The sequence below is a fragment of the Microchirus variegatus genome, assembly GCF_963457635.1.
Source record: "Microchirus variegatus genome assembly, chromosome: 6".
Classification (NCBI taxonomy): domain Eukaryota; kingdom Metazoa; phylum Chordata; class Actinopteri; order Pleuronectiformes; family Soleidae; genus Microchirus; species Microchirus variegatus.
In genome coordinates, this window is record NC_139807.1 from 18138526 (window position 1) to 18163198 (window position 24673).

Genomic DNA, 24673 nt, shown 5'->3' on the forward strand with positions numbered 1-24673 from the left:
TCACCACAGTGGATCAACGGCCGCCATATTGCCCATCTCTTGTGTCCTCTACAACCATAACTCAGCTTGTATTGAAACATACTGAATGAGTCACCTGTTTGCTTCTGCAGGGCAAATGGTGCTTCCATAGTATTTGACTGAGTCATGCTTATTAACGTGGCACTGACATGCAGCACGTACAAACACTCAAAAAAGGCATGGAAGAAGTCAGAGGTGTTTTTTAACTAAATTGCTTCTGTTGTGCCTGTAGTTACTAAGCAACCAAAATGTGGGAGCTGTTGAGATGAATGAAGTCGCTGCAGCTTCACTGAATGAATCATGAAACATATTCAACTTAGAAAACTTTGGAGTTTCACGATGTCTGAGTTTATTTCAGAATAAAACATTTTTTTTACTACATCTTTGTCCTGACAGTTTGCTGCATTAAAGAAACTTGACATATTTTAATTTCAGTGCGATATAGATGACAGAAAAACAGGTGTATTACCTGTCTCTAATGTAAATAAGGTATTTGTATGCACATGTGAACGTATCCATGTTCCTTTAGGCTCGATGGCAGACGTAGCTTGTAGCAGCATACACACTGTGAGGTCATCTAAACCTTTCAGGACTTTTCAGCTAGTTTTGTTGCAAGACTGAGAGAATGATCGCTGTTTAAAAAAAAAAAAAAAAAACAACAACCTGCAATTGTCATCTTTTATCTTGGACAGCCCAAACACTGGGCTGAACTCTCCTGCTGATGAATAGTTCATCTGGTGGCTTACAAGGAGTGTTGTACAACAACAAACTTGGCAGCAAGGAGGAAGAGGTGAACAAAAAAAAAGAAAGAAAAAAAAAACCCCACTGGAAATGAACTACCACATATTGCAAAAGTACATGGAGCTGGCAGGATGTGTGGGTTAGATAAAGTAAGGCAGCACTAACACTTTGACAGGAGGAGAGAAGGCCCCAGAGAACTGAAGTCCCAAACAAAAGGCAGAGAAGAAACAGAGGAGGTCCCTGACCCTCACATGGAGACCCTCTGATGACCCAGCAGAGACAGGAAACAGGAAGTGTCACCCCTGACCTCCTTTTTTGGGGGGGAGGGGGAGGAGAGGGAGAGGTGATTCTGTTACACAGCAACACATGACTGTGCCCAGTGACATCGGCTCAGAGATTCGAGGCGAAGCATCGGCTGCTCGTGACTATGAATTGCTGACAGTTCAACAAAATGAAACAAGATGAAAAGCAAATTCATTTCGGAGAATAAAAAGCACACAGATGAAAACTGTATGTTGTGGTTCCTGGTTAGTGAGCCTGACGTCTGGCTTGTACAGCAGAGTGATAATTGTGCCCAGTGGGGTGGTAGAGGTGTGGGAGCAAAAGGGGGGAAAGAGGTGACCCTGACAGGGGCCTCAGGGTTGATGGTGGAAGGATGGAGGAGGAGAGGACAAGGAGGCAGCGAGAGGTGGAGGTAAGAAGAAATGGGTGGCAGTGGTAGAGGGGATGGTTGGACCTCATTAGCAGGCAGACTAATTGGGAGGAAAAAGGCACTCACATGCTCTGTTTGACCTCCCAGTCAGCAGGGGAGAAAGCCAGGGTGGGAGAGGGGTGTGGGAGAATGTGTGTGAGTCTGGAGATGGGGGTGGTGGTGGTGGTATCTCATAGTCGGATTCCAAAAGTTAAGGAAGCATAACTCCTCAAATCCTAATCTTACCATGAAGTCAGGAAGCTCCGGAAAATGAAAGGATAACATACGTGCGACGCTGCCTATACAATCGCCCCGCAGCTTGTCAGAGGTTTACGCCAAGTGTCACACTTCATTGAAAGAACCCTCACGGCTAATCCCAACTTACAGACGTATCAGCATAACAGGCATCTTTCCTCCTGCACTTCCAGAGCAGTTGAACTCCACACACATAAAAAACCAGGAGGGCAAGAGGACAGAGGCCCTGAGGGCTGTATTAAATAACGCTTCAAGAGCCTTCAGTAAACAACATCAAACAGTGGTCAGTCCCTTTGACTGCAGTGACCATTAGTGTAAGTTTATGAAACAGCAGGCCTCGTCTGTCACCCATGGTGTCTATTAGTCTGATTATAAGCACAACCAGTAGGAAAAGGCCACCACATGCTGAGCTTGCACAACTACAATTATAATAAATATATTTTATCACTGTATCTATTCATGTGTTTGAAGTCTTGTTGTTTTTGTACAGGTATATTCTGAGCAGGAAATGTATCTGTACACGTGTTTTCTAAATATGTGTGTGCAACATTAGCTGCTGCAAGTGTGCACAGTAAAAAGTGCTTGAGTGCGAGAGTTATATATCAGCGAGAGTTATTCGGTGCGAGCGTGCACAAGGTGTCGAGCGTACACCACCCAGGCGTTTGTGGCTCACAGGAAGTGAGACTGCGTGATGGAATTTGTGGTGCTCGGGATCTGGTTTATTTTCCACCTTGGATTCCTGTCCTATACCTGCAGGATTTTCCCAGGTTCTGGCTTCAATTAGGCTGGGAAGCTGGGGAGGAGTGGGAGGGGATCTAGGAGTTTAAAGGAGGAGGAGGAGGGCGGGTGGCTAGAGGAGGGAAGGGGGCGACAGAACTGGAGTCTGTCACACACAACTCAGCACAGCTGGGTGAATGGAGTGGAAGGCAGTGAACAGGGAGAGATAGAGAATGATAGACATGAAAGCTATGCCAATAAAAGAAGGTGCTAAAAAACACTCATGCATTTTGTAGATGTTTGTTATTCTTTCCACACAAGAGCAATTTTACTGGCCTAATATGAAATTACTGTTTTTTTTGCACAAAGAATATTTTTTCTTACTTGTGGTAGTGTAGGTGTACTCCTTCAAAGAGGCTTATACTCCACTTCCACTGGTCAATCTCAGGTTTATGCGGGTTTATCACCAGTGGGAATATGTTTAATCTGCATTATCGGCCTCAGCTCCAGGCAGCATCGGTGGAAACATGAAATACTGTTCCATTTTTGCCAGAAATGTTTAATTTCAGGTCTATATCTTAAGTGTAGCTGTAGCATTAATATTTGCAGCGATTCTTACTTTTTAAAACCTAAACTATCAATTCTGGTTATATTGGTGTTGTTTTTTTCTTTCACAATTCATCACTGGTAATGAGAACGTTGTTAATCCTCTTTTTTGGTGGTTTCATCTATGTTTAAAAATCCCAGGTGTACCCACTAATATTGGTGTGAAAGCGACTATATAGAACCAAGGAGAGGCTGTCAGAATAATCCCAGGAGGTCTGACCCAACAAATGGCAAACTCATCGGACAAATGAGTGGGAAACTCTCTGTAATCAAAGACCAATCACATAATTGGTCTATTTTGCCACTAGCTCAACCATCTCCTGTGAGATTAGCTGTTCAGAGGAGAAACCCAATACTCTGGGAAGTTAAACAGATGTTCAGAAAAACAAACTCATTTCTCTACAACAAGAACACATCATCAAAATAATATGCTCTAATTTAAGAGGCTCACAGTCGCCCCTCTGCACAGGAAACGACAAACAGTGAAGTTCACGTTGAGAAAAGTATCATCGACTCGATGACACAGCGGAGGAGAGCGTGTTGAGATAATCGCCTTCGTCGGCCTCGCCAGGCTGCATAAACAAGGCGCAGCACACAGACAGGACCTCACACGAGAATTTGTGACACAATGTAAGCATGCACATGTTAAAATGTCCATGGCTCCTCGCAGCCCTGCACTGTTTAAAGATTCCAAGTCAACGAGCAATAACCGCAGCAGAGAGCCATTTCTCTTCATCATTTACAGCACACAGCTCACTTTAAACTTGGCCACAGCTCTGTCATGACATCAGCTGCTTTAGGCGTGAGAAAATGCTGTTTTATGAGCACAGGCGACCGGCTTCATGCTTCTTTTTCTTTTTTCTTTTTGGTGTTTAGTTTAGCCACAACACAGAGGCACAAAGGCAAGGGTCTCCCTGCCAGACTGTCTCTGTATCTGCTGATACTCTGATCAACACTGACAACGTGAGAAATGACACATTTCCGCCGCATACTTGCATTTCACAGGACCATCATCTCAGAACACTTAGGAGTGGAGAAATGTAACATCAGGGGGATTAAAGTTGGAAGGAAGCAGATTCTTTGGAGGGGTCCCATGTTCCCCCTCACTGTTGGAGAGTGGAGCAGACCGTATATTTTATGAAACAATCTCACATTCTCTGGGCTGGGACACATTCATACTTTAAAAAGTGGGTCACTTCAAGCTGGAAGAGCTGTTGGTTGCATTCACTGTTCACAAGAGGAGGACAATATTCATTCTATGGGGGAAATGTTTGCAGGAAAAAGAGCTTTACAGGACTTGTAAAGACTAGTGTGCGAGTAGAGCTGAAGGACAATATTCTGCACAAAACGTCTGCCTGGAGCTCTGGACATTCTGTATAACACGCTCACACACAACACACACATCAAGTGACTGAAACACTGGAGTTTATTTATCAGCGTGGCAGTGAGCTGGTGGACTTCCAGGAACGTCTTCATACACCACATGCATATAAACAGGGCAGATGAAAGTAATTATCTGTGAGTTGTGGCCTACTTTCTCATATAAGACGGCTAATTGGTGCATTTGCTGTTAGACCTGCAACATCCAGGGCTGGTGGTCTTTCAACTGGCGAGGAGGCGGAGATCTTGTAAAAGTGCTTTTAACTAAACAACATCACTTTCTCCGGTGCCTTCGGAGGTTGTTGGCAACACATCAGTTCAGAGCAGAGTCAATGGACGTTTAGCAGCGTTATAATGTCAGTTTAAAGCTCTGTCTCTTTGGTCAAATGTGACATTTGACAGCCCATTTACGTTAGTGTTGTCTCCAAGGATTGCCCTCAAACTATACTAACTAACTTACTATAATAATTACCTTAGCACCAGAGGTGGAAAAAGTACTAAAATGTTGTACTCAAGTAAAAGTACCAATACTTTGAGGAAATATTACTCAAGTAGAAGTAAAAGTAGTCATCTGAAAATGTACTCAACTAGAAGTAAAAAGTAGTTCATTTAAAATGTACTTTAAGTAAAAGTTACTTAGTTACTTTGCGTGGGGTGTGAGGGTAGTAGAAATATGACAAGGGGTCAGACACAGATTATTACGTCACTTTTGGCCACGCCCTCTATGTTCACGCGCCAGTGCTGGTGCTAATCACATCATCATTCGTCTGGTTCTGGTGTATATTTTCCCCCTGTAGGTCTTCATTGTGCTGAATTTTTATTTTTACTCAGTAACGGATAGGATTTATAAAGTAACTAAGTACAATACTTCAATAATAGTCAATACGTAAGTAAAATACAAAATCCTGATTTTAAATTGTACTTAAAAAATACAAAATACACAAATTCAAAATACAAAAAAGTATTCAATTCAGTAACTTGAGTAAATGTTGTTAAGTTACTTTCCACCTCTGCTCAGCACCGACCCAACTACTGAATTACAATAACATTTGCTGTCGTGACAGCCAGAACTAATTATTCGTATCAACTTGATTATAAGCTAGTGTTATTTCATATAGAGCTGAAACAATTAATCGATTACTAAATGAATCGTCAACTGTATTGATAATCGATAAATCGGTCTGAAGCTTTTTTCATTATTAAAACAATAATTCTGATTGTTTTAGCTTCTTAAATGTGAATATTTTCTTAATTTCTTTGCTCCACATAACAAAGAAATCATTAAAACTTAATAATTTTTGTTTGTGGACAAAACAAGACATTCGAGAACATCGTCATTTCCAAGTTTGGCAAACACTGATCAAGGTTTTTTTTTTTTTTTTTACATTTTAAAAAATAATCGATGATGAAAATAATCGTTAATTGCAGCTCTAATTTCACACTTGCAACAATCTGCAGCGTCATTTTACACATTTACACATAGTGATGGTGCTTTTTAGATCATTTTAAAAATTCAGACTGAAAAGATTGGGTGGTAAATACTTTACACTATAAAGTAAACAGGGAGTGATTGCTTGTCTTGTTGAGACATGTTTGTGAAAAACATGAAACACAAACACCGTAAATTAAGGCCACAAACGTTTCCTCTGGCAACAAAAATGCAATATTTTAGACTTTGCAAACGGTGAAATTCATTGCACGGCTATTGTGTTATATTGCATCACATTTTAAGGCGTTTCTGTTATTTTGTGCACCTAAATTCAGGAATGATTTGTGGTTAAAAAAAAAAAAGAAAAAAGAAAGAAAATGTGTGTAATCCAATTTCTGCAGAAACAAAAAAAAGGCAGAGCCATGAGTCATAGGCAGTTTAACTGCATGTGAAATATGCAATCAAGCACAGCCAGTTTTTGTCAGATGTTAATCCAGCCCATTGAAGTCGAGATCAGAAGGGAAGTTGGAGGTTGGGCAGAAATGTGCTCCGTTCTGTTGTACGGTCATCAGATATGGGATTAATAGTTCCCGTGAGAAGAGAAAATCTGCATAAATATTAGGCATTTGTGTAAACAGAATTAAATGACCACATGTATGCCACGTCATCACTGTGAACATGTTTCGAAGTCATTGTTTGAACGAGCAACGTCATTTCACCAAAATGCATTTTCCCCTCTAAATCCCATCGAGACGAGCCACATGGTAAACGGTCTGCACTGCAGCCGCCCTGCTCACAATCAATCGGCTGCAAATGTTTGTCCCTGTCAGAGCAGGAAGTTTTGAAAAGCTTATTGCATTAGAGCGAGAGTGTGTACTTGTCCTGTCTTTTTATGATTAAAAGGACGCATTTGGTTCATTATAAGTGAATGTGGTTTTGGCCATCGCAGCCATCGGTGAAAACATTCAACAACACAGCTGGAGAAGAAGTCAGAGGAAAAAAGACAAACACACAGTCAGGGGTTGGAGGAGGGCGGGGGGGACGAAACACCTCGCAATCCTGCTGTTCCTGCTTAGAGCATGACCAGCGTGCATGAGGTAATACAGCCCGGGTAATGAGAAAATTACAGCGCCTCAACCCACAACCCTGTGTTTCTGTTTTCCTTGAGGGTCTCTGGTTGTCAGAGTGGGGGAGGGGGGGAGGAAGGTTCCATAGCTGTTCTTAAGATCTCTTAGGCTGTTTAAACAGGAGAGGAGGTTTGTAATCCACTGAGACAGCAGAAGCTCCTACTCAAAGACCAACACACGCAAACACACTTTTTAGTGTGCGTGTGTGTGTGTGTCTACATGTGTATGTGTGTGTATTACGTTTGGGAGGGGGGAGGTTGTTAAAGGTGGTCGACGGCAACGTGTTGACAGCTACAAGTGCAACCACCAAGAACCAGGAACTACAAGGAGATCTGTGGGCTGATATATCAACCTACCGAGGCTGCCTTTGAACCTCCATGCAAGTGTCTCTGGGCTCAGACAGCCCACCCCGAAAGGTGGTTTCCATGGTGACGGCAGCAGTAAAAAAAAGGGGCTCTTTGGCCTTAAACACAGCTTTGGGGGGGCTTACTGTGGATGGATGGACAAAAATGTTCTTGCCTATCACAGGCAACAACTCCTGTCAGTGTCAGAGAATGTGGCCCCGTCAGGTGGTGAATAAGGCAGCGGCTTCTTTTCTTTGTTTTGTTTTTTAGCAGCAGCAGAGCAGTTGAGACCCAAAATAAAGTCTTCTCAGAAGCTTCCTGTCAACACTCTTTTGCCGTTTTTAAACAGAACAAGGATTTGACATCACCTTGAACATGAGTTCCCAGTGGAGTTTATCTTAAATATGAGAGAGAACAGCAACATTCTCACTTTTCCCCAACGTTTACAAGTGAAGATGTCAGCAGCAGCATCAGCAGCAGCAGCAGCAGCAGCATCTCCACCCTAACCCCATCCACAGGAGCTACACCACAAATGATATACAGAGGAGCGGGCACATAAGAGAATACACACACACAAGCACACGCCATGAGAAACACACTCGCTCTGCTCACCTGGTTAATGTGTTTGAGTTTGTCTATGATCTGGCTGATGATTGGCTCGGGCGGCTTGTTGCTCTTGGACTCAGAGCCTGGGTGTAGTCGCTTCAGCCCGGGCCCAGGAAACCTGTCAGCACAGAAAATAAGAAAAACTGACTCATTTCTTTTGTTGAAGAGTCTTTTAGAAAGAGTGTCACATGCGGAAAAAACGCTTAGATCTAAACATTTTATGAGGGAAAGACACACTGAAGTGACCAATGCTCCTTCACAGCAAGAAAGGCATTTACCACCATCTAGTGTTGACAAAAGGAATGACGGAACGTCTGCTTTTTAGTTTATGGGCCAAACTTGTGAGGCTGGAAAGTTCATTTGAAATGCAACACTGACCAAAGGACGTACTTTTTCCAACAGTGGAGACATTATGTGTATAGTTAAAAAGTTATTACCATTTTTTTACCAACAGCTGAAATTGAAAGATAGCTTAAATAAACATTAAAGAGGCTTCTCTTGTGCACAAAGAAAGTATTGATTATATGTCAACCTTAGTCCAGATAATTTGGAACTACTGTTAATAAAATAATAAAACTTGTGGACATCCAGTCAGCACAAAGAAGCTGCTTTATAATAGGTTTTGCAAATATGAGTTTATCTAGGAGGCGACAACATCCTCAAAGGAGTTAAACTATTATGTTAAGTCTGCCTGGTGATTCATTTCATGCACATTAAACCGGGTAATTAGTGGCTTTTTAATCATATTTGCTGTTAATGAGAGGACATTAGCAGAGATGTGCTTTTGTCCTGCTCTGGCACTGAGGGTATGTTTAGGAACGAGCAGCTTTCAGGCAGGTTCTTACACGACTTTATGAGTATCTTAGGAAACGCGTCTCTGTTGACAGCAGTGTATGTTATCAAGAGGAGGAGCTGGTGAGACACAGAGGCACATTTCTCTTCATTTGTTGTCTCTCATGTCAAGATTTCCCTGCAGGTGCTGCTTGATCTTCTGGCACCGCTGATAATTAACCCCTTCCAGACAAACAAGAGCAGCTAAAGAGGAGGAGAACAGCAGCTCCTTCTTCTGTGCACACGACGCAAACGGAGAGTAGCTATGATTGATGGAATTATCTTCCCCAGACACAGTGATATGAGCAGAAAGCAGTGTAAACATCATCTGCTATAATGCGTAGGCAAAATGAAGGACAAAATGGCCAAGAAAAAACACAGAAAAACAGACCCTTTGAGTGTGTGCGCACCTGAAAAGCATGAGGTCATACTCTGCTCTATTTTTTGACATTGCTGTGAGCACACACACACACGCGCACGCACACACGCATGCACGCACGCACACACACACACACGCACACACTCCTTTCACCTGCCTTCTCCATTCATCACTTTCTCTCTGTCCCCAAAGTCTGACTTTTTATTAAACTCAAATTACATTTCCTGGCTATTTATTCTTCTTATTAGCCATGATCTCACCCCCTCTCCGCTGCTAATTATCACATTAATAATGGAAAGAGATGTACGATCCATTAAGGAGGAGAACAGAGGAAATATGGTAAGAGGAAGGTGGATTTGAGAGAGAGAGAGAGAGAGAGAGAGATTTGAGTGAGGATAAGGAGCTGAGGCAGGGTTAGTGTTTCATGCTACAAATGCAGGATCATTTTCCGGAGAGTACATTTTAGACGTATCACCTCTGAACCCGTCCGACTGCTGATAGTCTGAGTTTGTTATCTGATCGTTTCCCTGTTATTGTTTGCTGATCAGATTGGTTTGCTGCAATGATAACCTAATCTAATCTGACACCAATTACCATGCTATTGGCGGGGGGGGGGGGGGGGGGGGATGACACCTCCAGTCAGGATCAGAAGGAGAGTTATGACATAATGTGGTGTGTAATCAGTGGAGCTGTTGCTCTGTGTCATATCATGATGAGCACAAGACATTCAAATTTAGATAATACTGTGAAACTAATTTGATGGGACTGTTACAAATGATTGGTACAGTTGTATTGGTAGAGACACTTTTTTGCACATAAGTGACAGGACAACAATGTAAATATATGCAGTATATGGAATGCATGCAATACTTCTTCTCCCTTTAGGTGTTGCCACAGTGGATCGCCTGTCTCCATCTCGTCTTCTCCATTGTGTCCCCTTCTGTTTCACCAAATATCCTCATGTCCTCCTTCACAACATCCATTCTCTCTGGTTTTCCTCTTTGCCTCCTGCTCTGCAGCTCCATCTTCAACATCCATTGTACAATACAATCACTTTCCCTCCTCTACACATGATCAAACCATCTCAACCTGGACTCTCTTACTTTATTACTGTCCAACCCGACCTGCCCCCTGGAATATGCTCAGTTCTAATCCTGTCCAACCAACCAAAGATCTCGTCGTTATTGGATATTTGAAAATATTATTGGTAAAAGGAGGAGCCACATATTCCACATAAGGGCCACATTCCAAGCCATAATAATATATACATGTGTAATAATTATGTTTTTATAAGCACAAACAAAATAAAATGAACAAATAAAATTGATGAAGCAACAAAAGAAAACATAACCAAGAAAGATAACTTATGTTTAACTAACATATATTTAAATTATGTTATAAAAATAAGGGTATGGTGAGAGATTCATTGGTAAAACCTTAGACTCATGTAATCTAATGTAAAAGTTGGACAATTTTGGAAATCTTTTAACTTATTGTGACAAATTGTCACAATTGATATCTGAATGTATACATATTTTAAATCGTATTTTTAATGAAATCCCGCATCACTTTTTCATCTGAAGAGGACATTTGTTATTTGTCAGTTTAATACTTTTGTCTTGAATGAAATATCTATTAAATGGACAGGCCTGAAACATTTATCAAAGATGTCCACAGTGTCCACACGATAAATCCCAACGTCACTTGTGATTCCCTGACTTCTTCTTCACTGTTACTGCAAGGTTTAAATGATTGAAAAGGGTCATTGTGAAATGTGTTGGAGAAAGTCGTGGTCTCTGGACGTAACGACGAGCACCTTCAGTGAGTACAGTGGCCCAGATTGCTCAACACACTCTAACACGTAATATGGAGCCATAAAATGAAGCTAACATCATGTATAAAGTTTTATATATACAGTAGCTATACTATATATAAGAAAACATAGTTTGCTGCATTTCTGAAATCTAAAAAGTAGAAAAAGACATTGCCTTTAATTTGAATAAATACTGAAAAATGATTTTGATTTTTTATAGTACATGCTTGAGAAAACCTAACCTGTCATAATTATGTGGATCCAAAGATTGACAGGACTCTTAATGTTTACGTCTTCATGTACAAATGACTTCATTTAACTGCTGGGATTTCATTTCATATACAAGTTTGTCAGGTTCTGGGATGTTTTCAATAGGGCATTTGACGTAGACATGAGACGTGACACATATTTAAGTGGACGAAATATTAAACCATTTTCATTTATCACCAAAAAACAAGTGTTCACTTTGAAAGAGAGAAAGAAAAGAAAGATAAACATGTTTTTTCAAAGCTACAGAGAGAGAAGAACCACATGCAGCTCTAAACAAGGCTAATAACTGCTGTATACTGGAAATGAAGACTGAAATAATGTTAAATAAAGTTTAACCAACTAAAAGACAAGTCTAATTCCTGTTTTTTTTCTCTCTTTTTAACTTTTCTGCTCCATGTTCAGACCCTAAATGAAATGTTCACAGCTGACACAGCACCGGATCATTTATCAGCCTTCACATAACCTCACACTGTCATAACATCCAAAAGAGGATGTAATATTTTGAAATGTCACATCTGTTATCACAGTTATCTATTTTTTTTATTTATTTTTTAATGGAAAAGTGTTGCTCCCCGAGCTTGGCTTCAGGTGGGAAAATAATATATCTGATAAAATGCCCCACATTTAGCTCCGAAGATCACTCCTCGGGTATCAGAGAAATGTAGTAGCCAACCCCTGTGGCACTGATCCCCTCCGAACAGCCAATCTAAATTTATCTGCATCAGACAATGTCTGAATGAATGCCATGTTTGGCTTCAGAGAAGGTTCTATCTGGAGGATAAATGGAAGATGATCCAAAGCAAAACGTAGAGTGAAAATGTACCCAGAGTGAATTTGCAGGCACATGCCCTCACAGATGACATGGAGAATTGCTTGCAGCGAGACATTGTAATCTCCCCATCATTTGCACTCCTTCCGTGGCCTCTCTGCACCTTCCTATCAGAGTGTGGTCCAGCTTGTAATCATTCCCCCAGGACCGCTTTGCTCCTTGCCAACCTGATGTCTCCTGCTCAGATTGAGGCTCTTCCATCTGTGAGAGTGACTTCTTTTTTCCGGGGCAGTTTGAGAAAGCACACAAATTATTCACGGTCCACGGAGACCAGTTTGAAAAACATTAACCTGCAGCACATCTCGTCTGACATGTGTGCCTTGACAATAATTAAACTCTACATACAATTTACAAGGCACGAAAATGGATGATATCTGTGACGATCGAAGCCAAATTGAAATTGGGGCCAGTCGACTGCGTGTGTTGAACACTAGGAAGTTATGATTTGTATGGCCAGAGGACAGGAGGGCAAGTGAAATATTGCGAAAACCAAATGAGGTTCTACAGGGTGCACAGGAGATGTCGGATGAAGGAGGAGAGCTCGATCGAAACTGCAATTAACTAAGCAAGAAGAAGGTGACAGGGAGCCTGACATTAATAACATCCCGCAGAGCCAAAGTCAAGATTTACACTCACTCTCAGAAAGGGAGGGGGGGGTCGGCTTCGTGTGAAGCTGATCAGCTCTGGGCAAACTTACCCTTCAGCTCACCTACACTCTCCTGGATGTGCAGCTGGAGTGTTGGGAAGTGAGGGATTGGAACAGACTAAAGCCGATAGCCGATCATTTAGCAGGTCTGTAAATCTCAGCAGAAACTTCCTGCAGTGTGTGTGTGTGTGTGTGTGTGTGTGTGTGTGTGTGTGTGTGTGTGTGTGTGTGTGTGTGTGTGTGTGTGTGTGTATTTGTCTTACTTGTCTGTCATCTCCTGCCCATTCCAGCAGAGGGAGTGGTTTGCCGGAGCAGGCTCACGGTTGCATAACGCTTCTCCAAGTCCACTGTAGAAGGAGCTGAAGCCCCGCAGGTTAGAAATGAACTCCCTGCAGAAGAACAAGAAAGCAAATGTTCAATAGAGAGTGACGGAGAATAAAACTTTTCAATAAGAGTCATATTTGCCTGCAGGTACAAGTTGTCCTATTGAAAACAAGAGGATAACATAAGACAAAGATGAAAAAGGCAGAGAGAGAGAAAAGAAAGGGGAAAAGTTGGAAGAGTGCAAGTGAGCTGATGAATTCCCCTTAGGAAGGAAGGAGTAAAGGAGCTGGAATGGTCTCCATTTGTAATTGACATTAATCTCTCCATTTTGCTGCCAAGTCCAGAGGCCCGTGAGGCAAGTGCACTGTAACCTGTTACTGCATTAGGGCTGGTGAGTGGAGAAAAAAAAGGAAACAAGTCCACAGTGTCAGGGACTATATAACAATGCCTGTGCTGCTGGAGTACAAGTGCTGCTTCATCAGCTGGACATTTGGCTCTCAGTCTGGATCACAGTCCTAGATTTCCTCACCTGCGGAGGCCGGACAGAGTCTCATCAGAGTCTGAGGATGAAGGCTGAGCACCGCGGGCTGTGGAGGCCACGGGAGGTTGTGGAGGAGGAGATACGACGGAGCGCGAGGACCGCTGAGGAGTGTGCGCGCACATCCCGTTCACCTGAAGACGACAGAGGAGAGAGGAGAAGATCAGACGGCAGCAGTGAATGAGAGAGCTAAAAAAAAACACCTCTTCATCCCACAGCTTCATTCATGGTTCTGTGGCTGTTTATTCAGCCTCTTAATATCAGTGACACAGCAGACAGTGAGAGCCTGTCAACAGCCAAACTGCCGGCCACAGTCAGCTGAGCCCCTCTGCACATTGTCATCTGTTTTTGTTTGTTTATTTTTGGGGAGGGATGAATGCATGGGTGGATTTGCATAACAAACAAGTCATTGTGTCCTCTGCCAGCCGTTTACGCCTTGTTTCTAATCATAACACTCCAAAACTGTGAGTGCGTAAAAAAGGCCTCTCGTTGGCTTCTTCTGTCCCCACATAAACGCCATTGTGTTTCCACGCGGGTGACACAACAATAATAAATAAACCGTCCCCTCTCTGTATCTCAGAGATAATGGACCTGACACATTCTTTTCAGGTGCAATAAAAATGCAAATGGCTGTTAATGTTTAGCTTGTGGTTTAACGATTTGCCGTAGGTTTAATTTCCCTGCGGGATACTGGCCGAGGTTTAATTCTGCCATGTAATGTTAACAGCTAATTGTGCCCAGCTCCTGTTTAAGTGAATAGGCTGGCACCGCTGCTGCTGAATACTGATGGAGCCTGATAGAGCAGCAACATGGACATCTTCATCTGGTGGTTACTGAGGCCAAGTAACACACAAACACACACACACACACACACACACACACACACACACACACACACACACACACACTGAAGAATATTCAGCATCAACAAAAAAATGAATCATTTAATGTCATTATTCATTTGAATATAATGCACCTAAGCCCATTAATATGATGAACCAGCACTCCTACATAATAGCCTCACTGCCAACACACACACACACTTGATTGGTGCTTGTATGCTGACACACAGAAATGCTGATTAGTTGTAAAACAGAATCATCAGGGTTAATCAATACAGCTTTGTCATCCAAGGGTACAGCGATAGCCACAGTGCACACACACACACACACACACACAAAGTCACAGATGGTTTAGTTCTCCCACACCAGACATATACTAATTCACTGATACCCAACATCCCTGGTTAGCCATCTTCACTAATACTCCCCTCCTGCAGGAAACACACACACACACACACACGCACACCCCCCCCCCACACACACACACACGCGCACGCACACACACACACACACACACACACACACACACACACACACACACACACACACACACACACACACACACACACACACACACACACACACACACACACACACACACACACACACACACACACACACACACACACACTTCAGAGCCCATTGTCTTAGCCGCACCACGTTCTCCCTCCACATCTTCCTCCTCCAACTCTCTCGTTCTTCTGTGCCTCGAGCGCGAACTCCTCTGCTCCCACAGGCCATGATTAATGTGATTGGAGCTGGGTTCCCTTTTTTCCCCCCTAGAAGCTGTAGGGGAGTTGGGGCACAAGGGACTAACTGATTCCCCACCACTGCCACCACTAACCAACCCCAAACCCCCACCTTCGCACGTTGATTGTTCCATGGATTATTAGTGGGGTATTAATATCACCCAGGGCTGGACTAACACAACCAACAGGAGAGAGTGCAGATAAAGCCATGGCTCAGCATGGAAGTATCTGTACACATTTATCTGCACTGAGCAGCCTGTCTCACTGAGAGAGAACTGTGCTGACGGCCTGTAATCCGACACACACTCTTACACAAACGTCTTGGCTTACACGAGCGCGCACTTGCACACCTGCATCTCAAGGCTCCGTGTGATGATCTGCTTGTGCAAACAGAGTGGAAAGATAAATTCCAAACAAATCTATATTGATGCGCATGGATCCTGGCGCTCTAAACGTATAATCGGCTTACACATTCATCTTGATGACAATGAGTTATTAATAAACAAACATTTCCAGGAGGAAAGATGATACTATCAGTGTGGCAAAGGTGGCAGGGGGCCATACACAGCTAGAACAACATACTGGAGACTATATGGAGAGTAATGTGTGTTTCAGGCCAGGGAGAGACTGAGTCAGCACCTATAGCCTTCCTCCACTTTACTCCCTGCACTGTTGTCACCAGCATGTAGGAGCTTTTTGGTGAAACACTACTGTTTTTTCCCCAGCTTTTAATAAACCAGAAAATCCCACAACATGATGTAACTTGTTTGACAATGTCTTGATTTGACTTTGAGACCTGAACCTGAAATGTAATTTGATTATTAAACAAGGCTTTATGTTGTTATTTATTGAAACGCTCTTTACGTGTGGATAAGCGGTCATAAATCCAGTGTAGAACAGAACACACTGCCTGAAGCTGAGTGAAGTTGGTAGCACTGTGAGAACAGCTTCACTGACACGGACTAGTGTCTGAATCACTAGTGAAGTTTGTGTGTTTATCACAGTATTCAAAGAGCTAGAAACACTTTCCTCTGACAACTTTATTTATTGATGACTATCGGCACAAGAGTTCAAAAGTGTGAAACAACTATTGTTTAGGTCAACTGCTCCAAACCCTTTTTGCCTCATGAACCACTACCCACACACTTTGTTCGTGGTCTGGTGAGTTTGTTTATATTTGTATTCACTCACTCATCTTCTATCGCTTTATCCTCCACAGTTTGCAGGGGTTGCTAGTGCCAAAGGAGCAAAAGGCAGGGTACGGCCTGGCAGAGGCGCAGTTTGTGAACAGGCAAGGCAGGCAACTGCTTGGGGCCCCGAGCCGATAGGGGGCCCCCCGACACTCGGGGGGCTGGTCACTAAAATGTGCAGTGACCAGCCGCCTCCCAGTCCCCCTTAAACAACAATGGGCGATTTGCAATGACATCTCAGTAGGAAACCTCCCTAAAGGGGCCCCACCTCACATTAACCTGTGTGAAGTTATCGTTCTGCAAGTTGGAAAATGAAGAGGATTATTTACAGTGTAACGCATATTATTTATTATTACTTATTTTACTCAGTTTATATATGGTTTTTTTTTCAGTTATTTACAGTATTTTATTGTTCTATATATTGATATTGTTTTATAATGTGGGTTCTTTACAGTGTAATGTATTTTTTTTTTACTAAGTTTATCATTTTTTAAAAGCTATTTACAGTATATTATTGTTCTTTACATTTATATTTTCACATACTTTCTAATTACAAGAATGTTCCATGTTATTTCTTTCATATTGAAAAAAAATATATATTTTGAACTCATACATTTTTCGTTGGTGTCAGATTATTTGTAACAGTGGTGATGAATGGGCCCCCTGGGAATTTTTGCTTAGGGCCCTACAGACTCTAGAATCGCCTCTGCACCCTGGACAGGTTGCCATGTCCATGACAAGGACACTTCAACAGCATTTCACTCTCACACTCACACCTACTAATCTAACTATTATTGAAATAGCACAAATTATTTGTATTTTAGTCCAACGTGATAAAAAAAAAAAACAGAAATATCAGACCTACAACATGCAGGTGACATGAGAAAAAAATAATTTCATACTCATTCACAGTTCTTGACACATTCAGAGCTGTAAAAATCTATCAAAGACATGAGACGTGAGAGACGCTAATGAAACAAAGACAATTAGTGAGTGTGAATTATTATAAAGTGAGATAGGAAACAAGAAAGCTAATGTGATAGATTTACTAAGAAGGTGCAACAAGAAATAAATGTTCTTTAACAGAAGAAATTGCTCTTTATTACAAATGACTGTATGCAAAACAAGATTTGTGACCAAATGATCAAATGGACCTGGTATTGTATTTTTTTTTCTTGCCGTTCAATGTTTTTAAGCAGAAAGACTAAACTAATGTTTTTGGTTCAGTTATAATTGGATCAACAAAAATATCGCCTTACTTTTTTATCATTTACAATGTCAAACAAACTTATTATATGCTGTGAGGGTATTTAAACACATGAGACCTATGAAATAATAAATAAGATGATATGTTACAGCACTTAGAGTGGAAACATGGTTTATTATTATTATTTTCTTCTCAAGTGTGTTCTCAAACCTCAAGTGGCTTTTATATCTGATCTCTGTGTCCACACCAGCTTTAAAGTGTATTTTGAATGGATTCATATGTAAGAAAAAGCAGCACAGATTTAATTAGAGCTTGTTTTCTGAGTAAAACAAAAATTTGGATATTTTGATTTGAGTTATTTTTGGGAACAAAGAAGAAGAAAAAAGAGTTTCTGACAATGTCAAAGGGTCACAGAGGGAAACTATATTATCCTCATAATTAAGTATGCAGCTGTGTTGTGAGTGTATCTTCTCTAACTCGGTCAGATCCATCATATTTCTGTCTCAACCTACTTCTCATCTTCATGTTCAGCCTAGGGGTCGAAGGGTGATGGATGTCTACTCCACTCTCTCCTGTCCCCTTCACCTTGGGCTCGCTCTTCACACTCTCCATTCCACTTTTCATTTTCTTCCCCCCTGCTTTGTCGCCATTCCCCCCCCCCCTCTCTCTCTTTCTCCTCGGTAACCGATAAAAATAGAGCTTCATAAATCATGCATATTCTTCTTACAGCCGGCAGAGCGAGAAGAATAAGAAACAAATGGGGGGATGAAAGTGAGAGAAGAATGTTGGGGATGAGGAGTAGAGACGAAGGTGGATGACCCAGCAGTGGGGTGGGACGTTGACAGGGGAATAGATTGGAGCTGCGGGGCTCTCGGCTGCCCTCTTCATCTCTCTGAACACTGGGAAATTTGCGCTGGAGTTGTGTGGATGGGAGGAAATGGATGTTAACTTGCCGGGGAGGAGGTTGGCAGACAATGAATGGTCATCGCGGCGGGCAGAGTAACATTTTTCAAGTCTGCAGAGAGAAGATGTCTCCCTCACACCTGCAGGACATTTTCACTCAGAGTGGATCTGTCTATCACCCTCAGCAGCAGGAGTCTGCACTTTCACCAGAGCGGAGGTTAAGTAAGAGAAGCTGCGACTATATGTAACAACAAGACAGCAGTACATCCAAAACATTGATGTATCACTAAAGCCTCTGTCTTATTAAAATTTGTGATACCCAGGATTTTTTTTTTTAAGTGAGATGAAGCCTCTAAAACACCATTCCTTTTGCAGGTGTTTTTTCTGCTATTCCCACAGGTAAAACACCTGTTCCAACACAGAATTAAACTATTTCTTTGGCCACTGGGAATGGAGGAATAAAATATGTCACGCATTTGTCGCTGAAAATTCATATATATATATATATATGTGGCCAAAAACGGTGACTACATTCAAATTCAAAATACAGAGGTCTTTTAGGTTTGGTTTTCTGATGTAACTGGCAACCCGTGGTTGCTCGGCAGCTGAGACTCTAATGATTGCAATGATTGGTAGACGGCGGTATATGGCGCCACATGCCAAAACATGATTTCAAAACATTTTGTTATATGAACATTATTCCTGAGTCTCTGTGACATATTAAGAGGATTTTATGGCCAGTTGCTTTAGATTTATTACATAATGCACCTTTAACATTCACACTTACCTATTGGAATCATACAGCAAACTGATTTATTGTACAGACAAGTGGACTCATCATTATTAGTTTGTTACCTTTCATGAAGAGCCTCACCTGGCTTTTTAAGCCCACAAAGATGATCACATAGCTCTGGAGTAGACTTAAAGAGGAGTATTTGTGGTGTCATTGACAAAGCAACACAATAAAGAAGTTACATGTAAGTGCAGGTTTAAGTGTGAGACACTGAGACTTGCTACTTCATGATCTCACTATCTGTTTCTCTTACTGCTTTAATGATTAAAGGTTGAGGTGTGAATACAAAACCAGAATGTTTAAATAAGAGACAGTTAGAAAAACAGTCTAGCAGTTAGGAGTGGTCTGATTGCATTGTCTGCCGACAGCGTCTACGGATGTACAGTAGTAGACCCACAGTACCTCGCCTTGCAGAGAAAAGGCGTTTAATTGACCGTAGGTGTGAATGTGTGTTACTCCAGTGGTAAACCATGGAGAGGTTGCCTGTCCATCTCAGGGCCAACACACAGAGACGAACAACCACTCACTCTCACATTCACACCTATTGTCAATTTACACGTTTTTGGACTGTGACAGGAAACCGGAGAAGCCAAAGAAAACCCACTCACACACACGGGGGGAGAGAGAACATGTAAACTCCACAAAGAAAGGCTCCCCTGTCTTTTTGCTTTAAGGCAGCAGTGCCAGCCACGACATGGCCATGTACATTTATGCGTAAAATTAAATAAAAGTGTGAAAAAAAAAGAGATCAGGCTCCAGAGTGATTGATAACCCACACGCCTCGACTATTATAGATTTGTTTGTGTGTCAATGCACGGAGACGAATGTCGTGCTGTGAGCTGTCAGTCTGTGGTGGGAGAAGCCACAGGAGGAATGGTCTGATCCACAGAGAGAATGTGTCAGTTATCAACCATCAGTGTCTTCTCTCAGAGGGTTTCCACACACTGTTAGCTTGAGCTGTAGCTTGACTTCATCGTATAAATCAGGGTTTCTCACTCCTGGTCCTGGGGAGCCACTGTCCTCCATGTTTTAGATGTTTCCCTGCTCAAACACACCTGATTCAAATGGTCAGCTCGTCGGTAAACTCTGCTGTAGCCTGATAGCGACCCATTAAATGGGCAGGAAAAACACCTTTAGCTTTATTAAATGAGGTGTGTCCGACTCTGCTACAGTGTGTTAGGTCGCGATATTTCCCCTTTCACATTGTTAGTACTAGGCATTTTCCTGGGTGACCTAACAGCTTTAGCTGTTGAGTGGTTGATCATGTGTCAAGCTCCTTTCCTTGTCTTTCTACCGTCGTCCATTAACTTCAAAATGTTTAATTATATAAACTGGAAGAGCAAAAAATTGGTCTCTCCATCAGTCCAAAAAGCAGTCTGGTATAAAGTAGCTAAAAGAGATACTTGAGTAAAAGTACAAATATCTTACCAGAAAATGACTTTGGTAGAAGTTGAAGTCACTTTTTTTTACATTTTAGAAGTAAAAGTCTTAAAAAAGAGGAGTTAGGATTGTGCCATGGTAGCTCGGTGGTAGGGGGAGTTGTCTTTCAACTGGAAAGTTGTGAGATAAATTCCTTGTCTATATGTGTCCTTGAGCAAGACACTTAACCCCATGTTGTAGCGTGTGAATGGATGTGAAAGATGTGTAAAGCAGCTCATCAAGACTAGAAAAGCTCTACAAATGCAGATCATAATACCAACTCTTCTTCTTCTGATTTTATTTGGTAGTAACGAGTAACAAAGATAGTTAGAGGAAATGAATAAATTAATAAAAGTAAAAGTAGCTAGAAATATAACAAAGTACAGATATGTGAATTTTGTACTTAAGTACAGTAACAAAGTATTTGTATTTTGACAAAACACACTAGATTTCACATTGATGGTTTTCTCTCTAATGTCTTCTTCTTCTGTCCTGGCTTCTTCTATTATTTCCTCATCAAAGCCTGAGGGCAGGAAGTGTGGAACATGTGCAGCATGTTCTGTATCTACAGCTGCAATTTGACTCCCAACCACTGAGTAATTGAGAAATTCAATTTAGTACAATTTAATTTGGCTTTTAAAAGTGCAGTTTCATTTGAAATAACTAATGCAATAACTCAATTACACGTTGTGTGTCACGACTTGTCTCCAAGACCGTGATAATGACGGCTTTGAAGTAAATATTCATTAAAATAAAGAAAGCAATCAACAAAGAAGCGTAATGGCAGATGGAGTGTGTCAGCCCCTATCAGCAGTGATGTAAATGTGGATGAATGAGTGAACAGAGTGAGATGTGAAGTGTTGTATGTGTAAACAGAACAAAACTAAACTCGGGGGAGAATAGTGGCTATTAACAAATCTGGAGAAGTATTAAAAGTAAGCAAGGTGCCATTACTGATGTGGCATCTCATCGCACTTTGAATGATGCTCTCTTACCAGTTTTCTACTTGCCTTTGTGTTGAACAGGGTTTAGTCTAAATGTTGAATTAATGAAGAAACTACCCCCTTTGCAGCTGCTCCAACAGAAGAGATAAAACATCTAATAACATGATAATGCCATATGATCATAAAACAGCAATTCCTTTTTGGGGCCAATTCCAATTCCTATCTTAACCCTCAATCTTTACCCTCAAGCTCAACCCTTAATCTTAACTGTCCCTCAAAACCAAGTGTTGAGGGTTATTTTGTCACTTAGAAATGGGACACCCCTTAAATGCAGATACGTCTTCAGACTGTGGGGGGCAGAATAACGCGAAAGCTGCGTCCAGTCTGTCAACTCCAAAAAAGAAGAAGAAGAACACATTTACATCACGATGATTTATTACGTTTGTCAGTCAAGTTATTAGGTTGTCAGTTAGTTATAAGATTTTGGAAGTTTGCTTTTCTTCTAATGCCTAAATTAATGAGTAATCAGACAGCGTGCATTTCAGACACCATTGTTTAATTGTATGTTTCTTTGTAAACACAGAACTACACATAGAACTATGTGGTTTCAAAGAGACTCAGGTCTATCAAGTGTCAACCAGGTCGTCTTAGTCGCAATTAGTCGCACAACTGTTTTTCTGACAGTTAAGGCAAAGGATTGCAACTTTGAGCCATTGTCAGTAAATTGTGACACCCATGTAACTTTTGTTTTATCAGTGGTTCCATTGCTCAGCTTCTTAAAATGAAACCTTCTGCCCAACAATCCCTCACCTTTCTCCATCTTCAGCTACGATCTCTATCTGTCCTGTATCTGACTGACTGTTTCACGTGGATCATTCCTGGCTTTCATGTCAGAGGTCAGCACACACCAGAAGTAAACAAACTTGCATTAACTGCTTTAAATGATTTTATCACATTAATCTCAACTGTATTAATCAAAACGATTAAAGCATTAACTTTGACAGCCCTATATTTTGTCAATCAAGACCTTGACCTTTGAAGAATCACTTCCCATCAACCTATAAATAGCTTATTAACCCTTTAAGGTACGGACCAAGAAAAAAGCAAAGGAAAAATGATTTCTTTGCATTTTTGATTCACTTATGATAACAATAATGAAACTTAAAAAAAAGTCATATTAAGAATTTTACACACATATGCCTCTCTCTTTCTCATTAGGACCAGGTTTTGGTCGCTATGAGGCCTACTGGGCCTGACAAGGTCAGTGTTTATGCCAGAGTCCAAACACTCGAAAACCAAAACACACACACCTGCGTGAGTCAATCCAACTTAAACACTACATTTCAGCACAATCATATTTTAATACTTTAATAACATTAAAGTGAACTTGTCTCACTCCATTGATTCAGCTAAAAGTGCTCACTCACCAAGTTTTATTACAGTGTACAGACAATTTATGGTTAATTGGCTTAATGAAACACTGTAGTGGTCCTTTAATGCACAAGTGTCAGAGCTGCACTGTTTATGTGAGGTGAGGTGATCGGGGCGCTGTTTAATTTCAGTTCATCTTCCATTCATGACTCTGCAGTGAGATGATATTAGCCTTGAGGGAGACAATGAGTCTGTCCCCTCAATGACACAGCAGAGGAGACACTGTCTCACACACACACACACACACACACACACACACACACACACACACACACACACACACACACACACACACACACACACACACACACACACACACACACACACACACAGTGCACCTGTAATCCCATTCACTGGAAACAGACACAGAGCCATAAACAGACTGAAGTCACCTGTGGTGGGAGGAAGTGCAGTCTTAAATAAACCTACACAGTCTTTATTTGATTTTGGATAAGGCTCTCAGAGAGGCAGAGAGAGAGAGAAAGAGAGACAGTTTCCCCCCAAGTCAGCAAAACATGAACATAAGCACACCCTCGCACTGCAGAGTAAGTGAGGTCAACCTGTGTGTTAATAAATGATGTGTTCTGAGTGGAAATGTGGTCACTGTGGGGATTGGGGGTGTAAGAGTGAAAAGTTCAGCAGATAGACAGGAGCAAAAGCTCCATCCATCCATCTCTGTAACTCTGAAAGAGAAAGGCCTTTATATTTCATGAGCAATTCCGTCTGACTTCCCATGTGGGATATGAACAAACTCCACTGTTTTATTACAGTAGAAACCACACATAACGGGTCAGCGGTGTTGAGGAGTGTGTGGCAAAACAGATGTACGTGTTTCAGCCTGTATCAGCCTGACTGTGCAAAGAAAGAAAGAAAGAATAACACATGCTTGTGTGGTAGGGAAATTATTTAAGGAAAGGTCAGAGGTCAGGGATTTTGGCAGGCAGGAATGCAGGGGATGCGGAATTTTGGATGATTGTTAAGGTTTTGGTCTTTCTACATGGAGTTTCCATGTTCTCCCTGTGTGTGTGGTTTTTCTCCAGGTTCAGTTAAGGTGCACTTTTGGTTTGTGGAGTAATATGTGGTTGGTCAGCTGTAGCTGCTTGTGGGTAAATTCTTATTATGAGGTAATGTCTTCTTTGGTGGAGTGAATCACATAATTCTGCAACAGAAATGTATTTTCCCAAACCCAGAGTTCACACTACACCTGTTTGAAAAGGTCTCTCCAGTCTCAGCTCATTCTCATTACAGAGATCCATGCTCTGACTTTTGCTCTAGTATTTTTCTCAAACTAAGCTAACAACTACAGAGGAGAGAATCAGATCACATGATATACAGGACACTACCGTTCAAAAGTTTATACAATTTCTTTGTGTTTTCCATTAAAACTCACACGTTTATTAATCAAAAGCGTTGCAAAATGAATAGAAAATCAAGGTCAAGACACTGACAAGATTAGAAATAATGATTTGTATTCAAATAATAATTTTGTCCTTCAAACTTTGCTTTTGTTAAAGAACCAGCAAAACTGTTTTCAGCTGTGCTAACATCATTGCACAAGGGTTTTCAAGGGTTTTCTAATCATCCAATAGCCTTCTAATGCGATTAGCAAACACAATGTACCATTAGAACACTGGAAATGGGCCTCTATACA

General features: G+C 41.5%; 1 protein-coding gene across 1 annotated transcript in view; it reads right to left on the reverse strand.

Annotated features, from left to right (window-relative positions):
* The window catches only part of gpc3 (glypican 3), a gene marked incomplete at both ends in the record, with an annotated part of 119971 nt that overhangs the window by 21371 nt on the left and 73927 nt on the right, over positions 1-24673 (reverse strand). Inside the window, 3 exons of the mRNA XM_083890724.1 lie at positions 7921-8032; positions 12946-13071; positions 13536-13678. Coding sequence (XP_083746850.1) covers positions 7921-8032; positions 12946-13071; positions 13536-13678 — 381 coding nt within the window. The remainder of the gene's footprint in view (positions 1-7920; positions 8033-12945; positions 13072-13535; positions 13679-24673) is intronic.